The sequence below is a fragment of the Helianthus annuus genome, chromosome 12 (genome assembly GCF_002127325.2).
Source record: "Helianthus annuus cultivar XRQ/B chromosome 12, HanXRQr2.0-SUNRISE, whole genome shotgun sequence".
Taxonomy (NCBI): domain Eukaryota; kingdom Viridiplantae; phylum Streptophyta; class Magnoliopsida; order Asterales; family Asteraceae; genus Helianthus; species Helianthus annuus.
The window spans coordinates 81,360,770-81,378,917 of NC_035444.2; the positions used below are offsets into that span (position 1 = coordinate 81,360,770).

Here is an 18,148-nt window from a genome sequence, read left to right on the forward strand (position 1 = left end):
CAGAAAATAAGAACTCAGTTAGAAAGAGTATAGACCGCTAGACCACCCTTCGACTCTCAACAATAGTGTTGATCCAAGATAATCAAGTGTATACAGTATGTAAATGACATTTAAGTATTTAGTAGTCTATTGGCAAAGACAAAGCCTTTAAAACATCTCATCACAGACAACAGAGGATTAAAAAAATTAGCCGTTAAAAAAAAAAAAACAAAAAAAAAGTAAGTAGACACATAAATATGTGTGGGGTACAAGCCTACACCACCTCTTTGTGCATGCGAGATTTTGTCCTCGTGGGGTTCAACCTATTCGCTTAGCTTTTTTTGCCCTTGTACACACTTTGTTGTATACTAGGTCAATTGAGCCTTCAACCTTGCCTTCTCCCATGTTGGTAAACGGTGGTGGGTGTGGGTGGTGCCTACTTGATTAGTGACACCAGCGTCGGCGTATGGGGTAGGGTTTTGCGGGTATGGTAGGCGGGTGATAGTTGCCAAAGAGAGGAGATGAGAGAGAGAGATGCAAACGTGTATGCCGATGGGAGGGGTTTTCGAGTTGTGGTCTGCGGGTAGTCAAGGTCGGGGGCTGCAATTTGTGTTATTTGTGATTATGTGGTCCCTACACAAAAACCACTTGGTTCAAATCCTCTACTCATCATTTTTTAATTATTTGTGATTAAACTAACCATTAATAGTTAGTTGAGCATGTACGGGTCAAGAGGTCTCACTTAGCCTAATGACACTGATGAATTCTGCTCAAGTAAGTAGTAAGTGTTCAAAACCTCATTGTGGTTGTTTACTGTTTAGGTGGATTTTAGGTTTTGTAGAACTAGGAATTGTGTAGTTCTGAACAATACTCCCAGTCCTGAACAAGTTTTCTTGCATTATAAACAATCCTTGACCTTTTGTTTGTGTTTACTTTTATATAATTCTTTACACTTAAAATAAAAGCCAATCAGTAGTGATTTTTAACTTAAAAAAAAAAAAGATGATTTTTCATATTAAAATCAGTTTATCCCTTCGATAATATTCATTCTGCCACTGGTTTTGTGGGTACTTAACTTTATCGCTTTGACACCCTAATCAATCATCAAATGATGGTACCAGATAAAAGATTCAGCTCATTGATTCATTCTGGGTGCAGTCCAAACAGACCACACCAAATAAGATCTCATGTCATGATAAAGCAAGTTCTGAAACTTGGATTTATCTTTATGATTACAGGTTCAAAACGTGATTACTACTTGATACCCCTGAGATTACATCACAGCAAACATTTCAGTTACCGTCACCGCCAAACAGGTATCCAAGAGATGATCCGCCACCAGGTGCATTGTGGACCTTAGTCGAAGGTCGTTCCTACAAAATGTAAAAAAAAAAAAAGAATTAAACCACACACAAGCTTAAACTCTTTATTTCTGTACCATTCCTGTTTGTTATAACCACAAGTCCATGAAATAAAAAATTAGATTGTTATTACAAAATGACATACCGTAATAAAGTTCCCGGTATTCTGACCATCAGCTCTGAAGTAGTTGTTCGAAGGATTACCATGAATACCAGCTGGAATCTGCTTAGTAATATCAGGTTTCGCAGCGGTCACATTGTTTGCTGCTGGTGTTTCAGATGGGGCAGATTGTGTAGCCTTTTGGGCTGGCTTTGGTGCTTCATCACCCCCAAACAAGTAGCTCAAAGAACTCTGGCCACCACCGGCGCTCACTCCACGATTCATAGCTTCACCCTCTTAATGACCAAAACACTAACCCTGCAAATAGTTCCAGATAAAAGACTACAGTTAACTCCATTTCATGAGCACTTAACAAACACAATATCAAATTAGCCTTTAAGCTTACTATGTTTATATCATATAGCAGTTCAAATATATTCAAAAAACATGGTTTGCAAAGGACTATTAGAAGTTTAGATGCCAGATAAAGCATACTTATTAAAAACAATAGCTGACATAATCCTTACAGAAAACTCAAACATAACCATTTGAATTATATTAAATAGATGCTATAAGATATTATTATTTGTATGCAGTTGGCTGCCAATAGAACGAAACTAAAATGCTGTGCTTTGATCTACACAAAAAGAGTATAATTGCAAGGAATCCAAGCGATGACTACACCATTTAAGCCTATTCTCACTTTCAGCCCTCAAAGATGAGCATAGTACATTAGTACCCAGTGTTGTAAAAAAAGGGATTAATAGCCGATTAATCGGTATTCAGTAGTTTGTTTACCGGTTAAGTTTCACCTAATCGGACCTAAAACCAGCGAACAGTCAAAGGAGGTCAAAATTCAGTCAAAATCTGTGAAGTGTTTGAAAAAATATACTTATTAATCCAATCCAATCAATAAGTTTGAAAAATTTTTACAACCTAATGAGCATCAATTACATGTCAATCACAAGTAACTGAAGCAAGTCTGTTACGACAAAATGGAAAGAAGACAGAACAGAAGGAAGATTCAATTCATTTCATCGATAACCCTAACTGACATCTTAACGACTATTTAACAGACTAACCGTTACAACTATCTAATCATCTAACCAACCCTCAAACTATACAACTATTACACAATTAGTCCCTGAGACTTATTATTGACATTACAAAGTGACATAAATGGCCCTTCTAATCTTTATTCATGACAATACTCCCCCCTTAAGCATTCTTGACCTCAAGAATCAACAGGAAACTCAGGATATTTCAGCATAAACTCATCAGCCACCATCCATGAAGCATCATGAAGAGGATGATCCTTCCACTGAATAAGAAACTTGACCACTGCCCTATGGCCCTGCTTTGCTAGCTTCCTGTCTAAAATCTTAAGTGGTTGCAGCCCACTGCTAGCCACCATAGGAATTTGATGAATCACCTGAGGAGGTCCCCCAGCCTTCTTCAATAAAGAAACGTGGACTGTTGAGTGAATTTGAGATCCTTGAGGTTTGGCCCAACTTTAGCTATTATAAGGAATGGTCCATAGTATTTTGGGGACAGTTTTGAATACTTGTGAGTTCTTAAAGTAGTCTGAACATATGGATGCAACTTAAGATATACCCATTCACCCACATCAAAGGATCTCTCAGACCTTCGCTGATCTGCAAATTGCTTCATTCTATTCTTGGCTTTGAAAAGAGCTTGCTTGAGTGTGTTCACCATTGTTTCTCTTGCTGTAAAAAATTCTTCCACAGCAGCAACATCAGTATCCAGTGGAATATGTGGTAAATGGATAGGAGGATCCAATCCAAATAAAGCCTTGTATGGAGACATTTGAATAGCCGAATGCCAAGTAGTGTTGTACCACCATTGTGCTAATGCTAACCACTTGACCCATGTGTGTGGTTCAGTCATTACCATACACCTCAAGTATGTTTCCAAACACCTGTTTAGCACTTCTGTCTGTCCATCCGTTTGCGGATGATAGGCAGTAGATAAGGCTTGAGATATTCCCTGCAGCCTTAAAAATTCTTTCCAAAACTTACTTAAGAATAGAGCATCCCTGTCAGAAACAATAGTTTGTGGACAGCCATGAATCTTGAACACATTATCCATGACCACTTGAGCAACTTTAACAGCAGTGTAGGGATGTTTCAATGGTATGAAATGACCATATTTGGTAAGTCTATCCACAATGACCAAAATGGAATCATACCCTTGAGAGTTGGGCAGTCCACCAATGAAATCCATTGAGATGTCTGAAAAGATAGTGACAGGAGTAGGCAAAGGATTTAGTAGCCCAGGAGAAGCTACTGTCTCATACTTTGCTTTTAAACAAGTGTCACATGTTTTAACAAACTCCTTGATGTCACTAGTTGCCCTTTTCCAATAGAACATGTCTTTAAATCTTTGAAGTGTGTTATGAATACCCGAATGACCAGCTTGTGGTGAGGAATGACAAATGACTAAAATGTCCTTCCTGAGTTGCTCATCATTTGGAATCCATAATTTGTTCTTTCTTCTAATAAACTCCCCATCCCAAGTGTATTTATCAATAACCTCTCCTTGTTGTAACTTCTGAATAAGCTCTTGGGCTGCATTATCTTTCAACACACTTTCCTTAATTCTGCCCAACAAAAGAGGTTCATAACTAGATAAAGCCATCTGAAACAAAGCTGCACCATGAATTCTTGAGAGAGCATCAGCTGCACCATTATCAACTCCTTTTTTGTACACAATAGAGTAATCATATCCCATCAATTTACTAAGCCAAGTATGTTGAAGAGGAGTAGTGATTTTTTGTTCTAACAAGTGCTTAAGGCTCTTCTGGTCTGTTCTAATTGTGAAATGCTTCAAGATGAGATACTGATGCCAATGTTTTACTGCCATAAGAATAGCAAGAAGCTCTTTCTCATATACTGATAAAGAACATTGCCTGATTGATAAAGCCTTGCTAACAAATGCGAGAGGATGTCTATCTTGCATCAACACTGCTCCCAACCCTTTAGAAGAAGCATCTGTCTCAATTACAAATTCCTTAGACCAATCAGGCAAAGCTAAAACAGGTGCATGCATCAATGCCTGCTTCAGTTGATCAAAGGCCTGTTGTGCTGCATTCGACCACTTAAATGCATCTTTTTGTAACAATGCAGTTAGTGGTTTTGCCATCGCCCCATAGGAAGATATAAACCTCCTATAGTATCCTGTCAAGCCCAAAAAACCTCTTAGTTGTTTGACAGTCACAGGAACAGGCCAATCCCTTATTACTTCTATTTTTGACTGATCAGTGGCCACTCCTTCTTGTGAAATCACATGTCCTAAATACTCCACTTTTGAACCAGCAAAACTGCATTTCGATTTTTTTGCTAACAAGTGATTATCTCTAAAAATTAGCAATACCTCCCTTAAGTCTTTTAAATGTTGCTGAAGATCCTTGCTGTATATCAGAATGTCATCAAAGAAAATTAGCACCTTTTTCCTCAGCAGTGGTTTGAAAACAGCATTCATGAGCCCTTGAAAAGTTGCAGGAGCATTTGTAAGACCAAAAGGTAGCACAAGAAACTCAAATAAGCCTTGATGAGTCCTGAAAGCAGTCTTATGGATGTGATCTTTGTGCATTCTTATTTGATGATAGCCAGACCTTAAGTCCAACTTAGAAAACACCACAGCCCCTCCTAATTCTTCAATCAATTCTTCTATCAAAGGAATGGGAAATCTATTTTTCACTGTATTCTCATTCAATTTTCTGTAATCTACACAAAATCTCCAACTGCCATCTTTTTTTTTAACTAAAACAACTGGAGATGCAAAAGAACTGACACTATCCCTTATGATCCCCATGTCCTTCATTTCCTGCACCATCTTTTCAATAATATCCTTTTGACCCACTGGATATCTGTAAGCTCTTTGGTTGATTGTGGCCTTCTCATCAATCAAGTCAATTTTGTGGTCACATTGTCTAGGGGGTGGTAAGGAGGTAGGTTCTTGAAACACATCTGCAAATTCCTCCAGTAACTCTTCTACCAGCTTGTTTTCTGATACTTCTTTCACCTTAGTCTGGTGTTGAAAAGTTCCCTTGACTGATTCTTGAATGCTAAATAGTTGAGCCTGAACCTCTTGACCTTCAGATTCCATCATAAAACTCAACTTCTCCACAGAACACAAAGATAAATTCTGATTGTTGGTTCCCTTCAACTCAAATTTCTGCTCACCAATTTGAAACTGCATTGTAAGACTTTTAAAGTTCCAAACAATGTCATTTAGAGTCTGCAACCACTGAACTCCTAATACCATATCATAATTCTCCAATGGCAATAAAAACACATCAGACTTGAACCATATACCCTGCATGACCCATTGAAAATCTTTACACAGCTCCACACAAGATAGTTTGTTACCATCAGCCACAGTTACTGATAGAGATGTAACAGCTTGGGTTGGACACTTCAATTTTAGAGCCAAACTTTTCTTAAGGAAGTTGTGAGTTGATCCTGAATCAATCAGAATATATAAAGTTCTTGTACCTATAGTTCCCACAATTCTCATAGTGCTAAAAGATGGAATTCCAGTTAGAGCATTCAAAGAAATGTGGGGTTCAATTGGAAGGTCATGAACTGATACTACCTGATTAACTGTTTCTTCAGTCTCTTCTGTATCACCAATTTCCAAGATATACAACTGCTTAAACTTACAGTTGTGAGTAGATGTATACTTCTCAGGACACCAAAAGCATTCCCCTCTAGCTCTTTTTTCTTCAGCCTCTTTGGTAGACACTTTTCTAATAGGTTTGATCATCTTATTGGCTGGAGGGGTAGGTAATAAAGACAGATTGTTTGTATTATTATAGGAAGAGGTTGATTTATAAGGTGTAGGTGTTGTGGAAGAACTATTGGTTTTCTGAAAAGATGGAGTGTAAGTGTTACTTTTCTTTGTGTCTTTGCTTCCAAATAAAGTGTGATACACAACTTCTTGTTGTTTAGCCATAGCAATGGCATCCCTCACCGTTCTTGGCTTAAAAATCTTCACTAAACATCTTATTTCTAGTTTTAAACCAGCCACAAACAAACCAGCAGCATATTCCTCACACAGTTTAACTCTATTCAATAACGAGTCAAAAGCATCACAGTATTCTTGTAAAGTACCTGTCTGCTGCAAATTTTTTAGTTCTTCAATTGGCTCTTCAGATAATCTTGTTGAAAACCGGTTGAGAATAGACCTTGAATAATCCTCCCACTCCATTTCTTCCAACTCTCTATCTTGGCTAGACATATGTCCTTGGTGCCACTGTAAAGCCACACCTTCCAAGTTCACCACAGCATATTGCATTTTTAGTTGATTAGGGGTCTTATCCATGGTAAAGAAATGGTTGCATTTGTACAACCATCCCTCAACATCCTCACCATTAAACTTTGGAAAATCCAGTCTACCCAATCGGACTAATCTCTGGTCAACCCCTCTATGACCTTGTGACATCAATTCTTTGAGTTCTTTCAACTGATTACAAACTTCTACCATCTGAATCTGCAAATTCTGTACATGATTGGAGTTTTCTTCAATTAAAGATTGTTGAGACTGAATTGCTTGAGAATTATCTTTAGCTATCTTTTCTACACGTTCCATTTCTTGTTGCCTTGTTGCCATTATCAATTTCAAAAAATTGATTAACCGAAAGAAGGTTAATCGAAACAGAATCGAACGGAAGGATTAACCGAAAGAAGATTAATCCAGCTAAGAACGAACAATTTGATTAATCGAAAGAAGATTAATCAGAGTTGAACGGATCGAACAAGCTTCCGATATGAATTTCAGCAAAAAATGGATTTGAACTGTGATTGGTAGTGATTGAACGGAAACAATGGTGGATATGGAGCTCCGAGAGGATCGAGAGCTCTGATACCAGTTTGTTACGACAAAATGGAAAGAAGACAGAACAGAAGGAAGATTCAATTCATTTCATCGATAACCCTAACTGACATCTTAACGACTATTTAACAGACTAACCGTTACAACTATCTAATCATCTAACCAACCCTCAAACTATACAACTATTACACAATTAGTCCCTGAGACTTATTATTGACATTACAAAGTGACATAAATGGCCCTTCTAATCTTTATTCATGACAATAATGTTACATACCAAACGAGAGAACTCAACCCAAAAGACTAGTCTGGTGGGTGAGAGAGCTCATTTGGTATATAAACCCCACATCAGTTGCCCATACAACCGATGTGGGACAAGTCCCATACCTTGCAATGGTATTAGTCCATAACAATCGACCCTCCTTAAGGGCCAACGTCCTCGTTGGTCACGGCCATGTTGGTCACGGCTGGCTCTTTCCAGGCCACCACTCCATGGGCCACCACTCCGAGCCTCGTTGGTCACGGCCACGTTGGTCACGGCTGGCTCTCTCCAGGCCACCACTCCGTGGGCCACCACTCCGAGTTCTGGCTCTGATACCAATGTTACATACCAAACGAGAGAACTCAACCCAAAAGACTAGTCTGGTGGGTGAGAGAGCTCATTTGGTATATAAACCCCACATCAGTTGCCCATACAACCGATGTGGGACAAGTCCCATACCTTGCAATGGTATTAGTCCATAACAAAGTCAAGCACACAAATACAATCATCATTCCATCTATATACATCACAACAATTTACATCTTCAACAACTACACATAAACATGCAAATCATACTGTTGAAGTCACAATCCAGATCTAGATCTACAACTCAACGAACAACACATTATGCTATCGGAAACAACATCTAATCTGCCAACCGACTCCTGTATGTCAATTCAATCAACAGAGTAAGTAAATCGATAGATGCATGAACAAACGGCAACTGCAGAACACCGATAACAACTACTACATCACATCGTACGAGCGGTACAGCATATTTTCAGATCGAATAACAAATCGGAATATGTAAGCATTTCAGACGTAAATTAAACACGATCGGAAACAAATAAATGATTTTGTAAAGAAGATGAGATCTAGGGTTTTACCTTGATGATTTCGGTAGAGATCTGCGAGGCTTGAGAGAGAGAGAGAGAGAGGAAGCAGCAACAGCAGCTTTATAGCAGAAATTGGGAACGTTTAAATGTTTGAAATTCGAAATCCTCCAGATATTTTCTTTTTTTGCCAGAGGTATGTGATTCGACTCCACTTCTACTATTAAATTTCAAAATAAAGTTTTTAATAACTTAAAGTTTTACCTTATTTTTTATGTTCGAAGCTACCGGTTGGCCGGTGAGGAGGCGGGCCACCCCTTAGTCGACTCCACTGAATAGCTGTCAAGGCTTGGAACGGGTACGACTAATCAATAGAACTTAAATTTAGATTAGATTAGAAACTCGTCTATTACAAAGTGAGCAGACGCGCACAGGGCCGGCCGGGAGCATGTGCTGGGTGAGCGCCGGCTTAGGGCCAAAAACGTTAAAGGGCCCGTGATATATATATATATACACACATTATATTATATATATAATTAAAACCATACATCTCTAACAAAACCAACTGCAGTCTAGTTGTATCCAGGTTGTCTTTATTCTTTAAAGTCACAGGTGGTTGCAAGTTCGATACTCGCTATTAATGTTTTCTACAATTTTAGTACTCATTTTCTTAAATGCTACGTTTTCTACAATTTTAGTACTCATTTTCTTAAATGCTATTTCGCACTGTGTTACTTGTTTTCTTTTACTTCTAACTTTGTTACTTGTTTTCTTTTATCTTCTTTTTTTCTTCTTCTATTCACTTAAGGTTTTCTTTTCAACAACCAAATTCTTTTATTGTTTTATTATAATTATTAATTATACACATATTTTATTTTTCTCTTTAACTTTTAAAATTTCTTTTTACAAATTATTCGAACAAACCTAAATGTGCACGGTTTGTTATAGTGACCGTAATAGGGTTTGATCGCATTGTTGAGTGACACGACAACACGGCATTGAATTTTGTTTTACTAGGGCGGGTAGGGCCTGATTTTTATTCTCGCACAGGGCCAATTTTTTTTAAACATATTCGGAGACGGCCCTGGACGCGCACCATAAACGCAAATACATAGTTCATGTTTTCTTCAAGTCTAACACTATAACCACATTATTGATTCAAAGTTTTTACTTGAAATGTCATATGTATATAAGCATGATGTGAATCTACAACCTTTGTTATTCAGTGGGTCAACTTATTAATAGGGTCACATCTAGGGCTGTTTAAATCGTTCGTCGCTCACCGCTAGCTCGTTGATCGTTCGGAAAACGCTCAGAATATGCTCGTTCGGTTTGGTTCGGTTTGCAAACGAGCCAAGCCTGAGCAAAGGTCCGCTCGGCTCAGTTCGGCTCGAATTAATTTTTATTAGTTTATTACATATACACAAATTACATGTATATTCATATTTTATACATACCATTCTATTAGATTTGGACCACTATACTCAAATATACAATTATATTTATCCATACTGGCCTAATCAAACCAATAAAGAATTTAACACCAAATTTAAAACGAAAACTCTAAGTCGTGAAGCGACCGTATTTAACATCTTTCTCTCATCAATCGTCAGTTGTCAATCGTCTCTCGCTCTCACCATACGCCACAATGCGACAATTGTTCTTTGTTGTATATTCATCGCCTCACCTGCCTCAACTAGAGCCTTATCCTCGAATGATCCAACCTCAATCTTAGTGTCATCCTCGGACAGTTGGACCTTAGTCGTGACCCAATAGCGGAGACATCGAAGGAAACATCCTAAATTTATGGTTGTCCAATTTACTCGTTGCTCGCTTCTCGCTCGCCGTTCGCTCGGAAAGTTACACGCTCGAATATGCTCGCTCGGATTTCGCTCGATTGTAAACAAGCCAAGCATGATCAAAGATCCGCTCGGTTCGGATCGACTCGTTAACATCCCTTTACATCTAAGTCGTCAAATATATTTTCATGGTTTATGAAAAAGGTGGAAGAATGCAAGTATAGACTAATAATTATTTTGTTTCAGCATAGAATAAAGAACTCATAAAAATGTGAAATAGGTTTACGAATAGTTAAAGCTATTTAAGGATTTACCGCTATGATTAAAGCTATTATTATCAACATAAAAATTAGTTAAAAACAAATCAGGTTGGTTCGTTTTAACAACTCTAAAATAGTGTCGTAAAACTCAAAGAAACAACAAGCCTCCGTAGCATAGTGGTATTGCGTTCGCTTCGTAAGCGAAAGGTCGCGAGTTCGATCCTCGCCGGGGGCTGTTTGTAATACTTTTTTTCCTACTCTTTATAAATTTTCAGACAGAGATACACTTGCCCCTTATATTCAAATTAATAAATTTATTGTACTCATTTTTCCTATTGATCCCACATTCATTTTTCCCTATTGATCCACAATTCCATATTTTTATACATCCAATTGATCTTGCATTCATTATCCTGTTGATCCAAAATCTTTAATTTGTGTCTTTATATTTTATATGACCACCTTTGTAATTTCAATAACTAAATCCCAATGTATGTAATTAACTTTCATCGTTACAAACTCATTTAGTAAACTAATACCTTATCTCAAATGTAAACCTTGTAATAAAATTTGGAAGGATGTTTATAACTACTAACATCAAAAAAAAAAAAAAAAAAAAAAAAAAAAAAAAATTGCGACAACCGTTTTAACACCTGTACTCCTTTTATAACTTATAAAAAAAAACTCAGGAGAGAAGATAAAGAAAAGCTAGAAAAAGAGAAATAAACAATTTTTTCTTAAGGTTTCCCCTCTTTATTCAAGCAATAGGTATGTGTTTATACGGTTTTCAACATCCTATGAATGCCCCCTACTTATTGCTTATTCCTGTTAGGCTGTTACTCATTAATCTGATTAGGAAGTCCAATGTAGTATGTCCAAAATCCTATAATGTTTATGCTAATGTATACAAAGCATTGTGTCGTTAAATTAGAGTTTTTATGGTGTTGGTATTTCGTCGGAAACGTGGAGGATATTATGACGCAATTTGTTGGATCGTTGTGTGACCCTAACGAGTCAATCTGAGTAGTTCAGCATCAAATACAAAGGCGGAATCAATGTAAATGACATAAAACAACTTGTTCCTTTCTAATTATCTTCTTATTGATTGATTCTGAGCTTTTACAGATTCAAATAACACACGGACAGCACCTCGGCTCTCAATCAATGTATCTAATTTCGTTCCAAATGATCAGACAAGTTCAGTATTTATAGAGGACTAATTCCGCATGAAACCAACTCATGCGAAATTACATGTTCATACAGAATTAGTTAATTCCGTGCGGAATTATCTAATCTTGCATGAAACATTAATTTCGTTTGAAATGATATATAATCATTTCATGCGGAATTACTCATAAACACTATTTTCTCGTTTTGTGTGCCCTGATCTATCTAGTACAATACAAGACTCTATAAAGACGAAGTTAACAGACATCAGTGCATCAACAGACTCCCCCTTGGATGTTGACGAAGTCTTTAGCATCCTGTCTTCAGTCTTTAGTCTTGATCATTCGTTCTCTGCCCTGAATTGTCTTGACAATGTAAAGCATCCTTCAATATTTTATCTTCAAACTTTAACCTTCCATCTCCCCTTTGAACATTGTTCCAGAACTCTGACTCCCCCTTTCGCAGACTCCCCCTCTCGATAAGCTGGGACTTGAATTCTGGTTCAAACTTTGACATTTTCTTTACCATGGGGATTTTGACTCCTGTTTCCTATTTCTCAAACATATAATCATTATAATCTATACAATCTTAAACTTCCATTAACTGTTCACCAGTTTTTAGAAATCCACTTAAGTATTCAGGTCCAAGTTAATGACCCTGATTACTCAATTAATCTACCAAGTCCAACTTAATGACCTTGGTTCATCTTGTGACAAAACAAACTGATTTTTGTTCAACATTTTCAAACATTTTCTGAAAAATTTACAAGTTTCAAGTTAATGAACTTGTTTAAACTTTCCATTTTCTCAAAAACATATTAAGCTCCCAACTCATCATCCAGCTTAGAATCTTTCTGCATCTGCTCCAATCTTCTGAATCTGAAGATCAACTCTCCACTTTGGTTTGTCGGAAAATAAAGCAGAAATGAAAAAATCTTTTTGGATTTTTTTTTAATAAAGTTTCTAAACTAGAAAATGAAATACAGGAATTAAATGCATAATGTAAACTATTTACAAATATATTTTTGATGAGCGTGTTAGGGAATCATATCAACTTTTGACAAGTTACTAGCACCGTTAAGCTTGATAACATACTAAGTCTTAAACAATTCACTTAGATTGTCGATATACTGATCCTCTTAAATTTTCATACAAACTTCAATCTATTCAGGATACGATTTAGGTGAATTAAAGACTTAAACTTATATGTGTGTCCCACCTCTTGAATATACTCCCGTATCCAGATCCCAATATTCAGTCTTATAGGTGAATATACCACAGATGATATCTGTAAAAGGGTTAGATGCGAAACCGTGAGAGCTCAGGTCAGAACTTCCGTTCAGCAGAGAGATGACGGTTCGTCTTTAGGTGTGTTCCCTTTAGAGAATCTTTTCTTCAACAGCACATGATTAACATTTTTCAATGCTTCATCATTTTTTATGCTGAGGGTGGTGCTATATTTCAAGCAATGTGGAAAGTATTATACGGGGACTAGGCCATTGCTTTCGCAAAATCAGAAGTCCCGGGATAATACCCCAGATATCACTGAGTATAAAGACCTAGTATCTCAGAAAGAGGGACCCTTCAAACAAGATTTTAGGGGTTACCTAAATATCCAAGATTTGTTCCCCACAAAATAAGCAAGTTTGAATTTTAAGTTTATATCCCAAACAAGATTTACTGAATATATAAAAACCTATCGGCACATCATCAGCGAGACTGTTTAAAAACTTTAAAACTTTACATTTCTTTAGCGTACCGTAACTGTCAAGCCGATGTACTATCATTTTCCCTTTTTACACAAGCTCTTTTTCAGTTTTCTATTGTTTTTGGATTTTTGAAATTTTTTACTGTTTTTGTATTTTCTAAAAAATTAATACTCCCCCTAAATACCAAAACAAGTAAAAAATCGACAAACCATTGCAGATTGTTTCTCGACATCATCATCATCTACAATGTGATCCTCATCAACGCCAATAATCCCATCCGACACCAATAGAAGCATCATACCATTTAGTTTTAAAAGATATTTAAAACGTGTTTTGTCAAATGCTTTGGTATGTAAATCAGCTTTCTGTTCGTCAGTGTGAATTTTCTCAATTCGTATCAACTTCTTCTCGAAGCAATCTCGGATGAAGTGATGACGAATTTCGATATGTTTCGTTTTAGCGTGATGAACAGGATTTTTCGTGATATTTATTGCAGCCTCATTATCAACAAAGATAGGGGTGTTAAGAAATTGCAAAGCCTAGTCGCGCATCTGTTGCTGGATCCACAAGATCTGAGAGCAGCAACTGCTAGCAGATACATACTCCGCTTCACATGTGGATAAAGCCACAGAGGTTTGCTTCTTACATTGCCAGGTGACCAAACGAGGTCCAAAGAACTGACAACCCGCTGTTGTTGATTTTGCATTAAGTTTGCAGCTTCCGTAGTCGGAATCAGAATACCCTTCGAGGGTGAAATTGCCTGTTTTTAGATACCACAACCCCAATGATGGAGTTCCTTTCAGGTAGCGTAATATCCGTTTCACAATCACCATGTGCGAAGCTCTGGGGCTTCACTGAAACCGTGCTGCGAGGCACGTTGGATACATGATATCGGGTCTTGAAGCAGTTAAGTACATCAGCGATCCGATCATGGAACAATACATCGTTTCATCTACCCCGTCTCCGGTGAGATCTGGGTTTATCCCATGATTTGTCCCTAAAGGGGTTGAAGCTGGAGTAGATCCTGACATCCCAAATTTCTCTAAGATATTATGAATTTCGTCTGATGTATGAAAATTCCCTCAGGAAGTTGATCAACTTGATGTCCCAAGAAGAATTTCATCTCCCCCATCGATGACATTTCAAACTTTTGCTTCATAACTTTTTCAAAGTCTTTGCACAAATTTTCATTCGTTGACCCAAATATGATGTCGTCCACGTATATCTGAACTATCAGAAGATGTCCGTCCCGACCTCTTTGGTGAAGAGAGTGGCATCCACTTTTCCTCGGATGAAGCTGTTGGCTAGCAGGTGTTCAGACAATCTCTCGTACCAAGCTCTCGGGGCCTGGTGTAAACCATACAGCACCTTATCCAGTAAGTAGACCTTGTCTTTGTGGATTGGGTCGATGAAGCCCGGTGGCTGTCCGACATCTACCTCCTCTTTTACCTTCCTGTAGAGAAACGCTGATTTCACATCTAACTAAAAAACTTTAAATCCCTTCCACGATGCAAATACCAGAAAGATTCTAATTGCTTCTAGTCGAGCCACAGGAGCATATACTTCGGTGAAATCTATACCCTCCTGCTGACTAAAGCCCTGGACAACGAGTCGAGCTTTGTTTCGAATAATAACCCCTCGATCATCTCTCTTGCATTTAAACACCCATTTTGTGTTAATTTTCCTGTGACCATCAGGCAAATCTACTAACTTCCACACTCCTAACTTCTCAAACTGACTCAACTCTTCTTGCATAGCATTGACCCAAGAATCTTCAGTTAGCGCCTCTTTGTATGTTCGTGGTTCGATCTACGAAATAAAACAACTTAGTGAAAATTCAGTTTGTAAAGGTGCTACTATAGAATAAAAACAAGTAAGGCCTTGGTCAATTTGTCGTCTAGTGCGGACGCCTGATTGCAATTCTCCGATAATTAACTCCTCTGGATGGTATGAAAGTGTTCTTGGCATCACCTCGCCTGGAACATCTACCTCGCCTTCCAGATTTGTAATATTTTGATCTACACTTTGTTCACTGACTGGAATAGATTGACTTGAAATCTGAATTTGCTCCCCCTCAGAATCTGAATCACCATGATCAAATACTGGTCTGTTCTCATATTCTTGATTATCATTCTCTACCGTCTGATTATCTTGAGCAACTTCATTTTGTTGAATATCATCATGTTCTACAGCATTGCTTGGACTTGCTTCATCGTCATTTGAAGTATGCCTTTGACGTCTTGAAATATCCAACTCATCAAAGAAATCTTCTTCTTTTTCCTCTTCTTTTTCCATGTCAAACGAATCCCACAAAGTGTCATAATGAAAACGCCATGAATCTCTTGGATTCTGCGGTGGCATTGTGTAACCTTGACACTCAACATTATGCGCCTCAATAATCCGTTTCAAGCTTGGAACATAGACTCATCTCAAAGGACTTGAGTAACCCACAAATATTCCTTTAATGCTCTTTGCACCAAACTTCCCAAAAGGCTCTAGAACTGTACAGGGAGACCCAAACGGTTCTAAATACTTCAAGTTTGGTTTGCGGTTATTGATCAGCTCAAAACATGTTTTGTTGAATTTCTTTACAGTGAGAACCCGGTTGAGCGTATAGCATGCGGCTGATACTGCTTCTTCCCAAAAATTAATAGGTAGCTTGGAATCAGCAAGCATCGTCCTGGCCGTTTCAATTAGTGTCCTGTTCTTTCTTTCAGCTACTCCATTCTGTTGCGGAGTGTAAGGAGCACTAAATTCATGCAATATACCTCTTTCATCACAATACTCTTCCATCTTGATATTCTTGAACTTAGTACCATTGTCACTTCTGATTCTTCTGATACGTGTCTAGTACAAGTTTTCCAACTTCTTGAAAAGCGTCATCAAACGTGTCATCTTTTGACTTCAGAAATAATACCCAAGAAAATCTTGAATAATCGTCTGTGACTACAAGACAATAGAGATCCCCAGTAATACTTTTGACGTTCACTGGACCAAACAAATCCATATGTAGTCTCTCTAAAGGTCTTGAGATTGAATTTTCTTTCTTCCCAGGGTGAGATTTCTTCTTCTGCTTTCCTTTGATGCAGCTAATGCACTCCCCCTCAAGATGAAAACCTTTCACATGAACACCAGTAACCAAATCATTGTGCACCAGGTGATTCATTTTTCGCAAATGTATATGACCCATTTTCCTGTGCCATAACTATGATTCTTTCTCTGTTGCTCTAGACATGAAACAATGAGCCTGACCCGTGGTTGTAGTAGCTACGCTCATATCCAACACGTACAGATCATTGACTCTTGGTGCTCTCATGATAATCCATTCTTCAGGGATAACAAATCCTGGTTTCAAGATCAAACACTCTTTGTCTGTGAGGTGCGTTGTATACATCCTATCACAGATCTGAGAAATACTCAGAAGATTATTCTCAAGCTCAACAATGTAGTTAACTCTTTCAAAAGTTACAATGCCATTGGATAACGTTCCTTCTCCAATAATTCTACCTCCTTGATTTCCTGCAAAACCTACATAACCTCCATTAAACCCTCTAACATCGTACAGCAGGGTCTTCTTCCCCGTCATGTGCCGAGAAGCTCCACTATCCATAATCCATCGCGAAACGGATCTTGGAAGCTTCTGCACATTTCAAAAACATTTAGTTAGATTTTGGTGTCACCCAAGCCTCTATTGACTCAGGTAACTGGAGATTAAGGACAGTTCTTTTGGTGATCAATGGTGGAAAATTCTTATCATTGATCTTAAAGCTTTCTTCAGACCCAACCTCAACCTCTTTGTATAAGAAAAACTCATCTTTCTGAGGTTGACCAGATGGTTGGTCTTTCTTTTGAACATCTTTCTTCTCAGACTTTTGCATTTCTTTCTCAAGGTTCACATAGTAATCCAAAGGAACATTCATCTTTACCGATGTAGTAGAAGATGATTGTTTTTCTGACTCTGAAACCTTTGGTTTTGTAGAACTTGTTTTCTTTTCAACAACTTTCGGCTTCCATGTTTGTTGAGATGACGCAACCCGTTTGTAAAACTTGTCATTTTTAGTTACCACATTCTTTACAGGTTCAGTTTTGATTTTGGTGTTGTCATTTTTCAAAACTTTTTTCTCAACAACCATTGGAGCTTTTCCTTTCCCATCAACTTTCCTCTTTAGAATCTCAACAACTTCAGTCTTAGGCTTCAAGTTGGTACACTTTCGTGCAATATGTCCAACTTGATTACATTTGAAGCATGTTCGAGTGTCAACTACTCGACTTGTGCCTTCAGACTGAGGTTGTGAAGCCTTTTTCTCAAAGAACTCTTTGTTTGATTTTGAAAAAATTTTAGATTCTTCATCAGAAAGTGAACTCGAACTTGAACTTTTCACAAACACTTTCTTCTCAGCAAACCTTCTGTTTTGAACATTCTTTTTCTGATAATTCTTACCACCCTGATATCCACCCGACCATTTGCTTTGTTTGTTGTTATAAAAACACAGTGGAACAACAGGCTTCTTGTAGTAAGCTTTATCTTTTTCAAAATTCATTTGTCTCTTTGTCTGATTTAAACTTTTTACTTCAGACAGATCAACTTCAATCAATTTGAACACGTTTGTCAATTTAGCAATATTAACATTCTCCAGTGGAAACTCAGAATCCGAATACAACTTATCCGATCCCGACATCTTGTACATGACAAGAGTAGGCTCTTCATTTAAGTTGTTTTTGAATTTTGGTTTCGGAATGTATTTGTCCAGAAAACATTCATCTTCCTCAGTAGTGTCACTTTCAGACTTCAAAACTTTTTCAACCACACTTTTCGCAACTTC

At 37.7% G+C, this 18,148-nt stretch overlaps 1 protein-coding gene, 1 long non-coding RNA gene and 1 other non-coding gene across 3 annotated transcripts; 2 read left to right on the plus strand and 1 right to left on the minus strand.

The window, feature by feature from the left end:
- Nucleotides 1-1,091: 1,091 nt before the first annotated feature.
- Nucleotides 1,092-8,585, minus strand: LOC110895342 (protein SPIRAL1-like 1). Its single transcript, XM_022142646.2, has 3 exons — nt 8,446-8,585; nt 1,486-1,758; nt 1,092-1,352 (listed from the first exon to the last, which is right to left on the minus strand). The coding sequence occupies exons 2-3, from the start codon at nt 1,723-1,725 to the stop codon at nt 1,272-1,274; spliced, it is 321 nt and encodes a 106-aa protein (XP_021998338.1). The 5' UTR covers nt 1,726-1,758; nt 8,446-8,585; the 3' UTR covers nt 1,092-1,271.
- Nucleotides 8,496-9,900, plus strand: LOC110895343. Its single transcript, XR_002567086.2, has 3 exons — nt 8,496-8,587; nt 8,676-8,749; nt 9,649-9,900. It is a non-coding gene; the product is annotated as an uncharacterized LOC110895343 (long non-coding RNA).
- A 713-nt stretch (nt 9,901-10,613) lies between these two features.
- TRNAT-CGU lies at nt 10,614-10,685 on the plus strand. The gene has a single exon. It is a non-coding gene; the product is annotated as a tRNA-Thr (tRNA).
- Nucleotides 10,686-18,148: the final 7,463 nt, after the last annotated feature.

Coding starts and splice junctions, on each gene's coding strand:
- LOC110895342 (XM_022142646.2), bottom strand. CDS start 1,725: ATGAATCGTGGAGTGAGCGCCGGTGGTGGCCAGAGTTCTTTGAGCTAC. Junction 1,353..1,485: donor ATACCGGGAACTTTATTACG/GTATGTCATTTT, acceptor TACATTTTGTAG/GAACGACCTTCGACTAAGGT.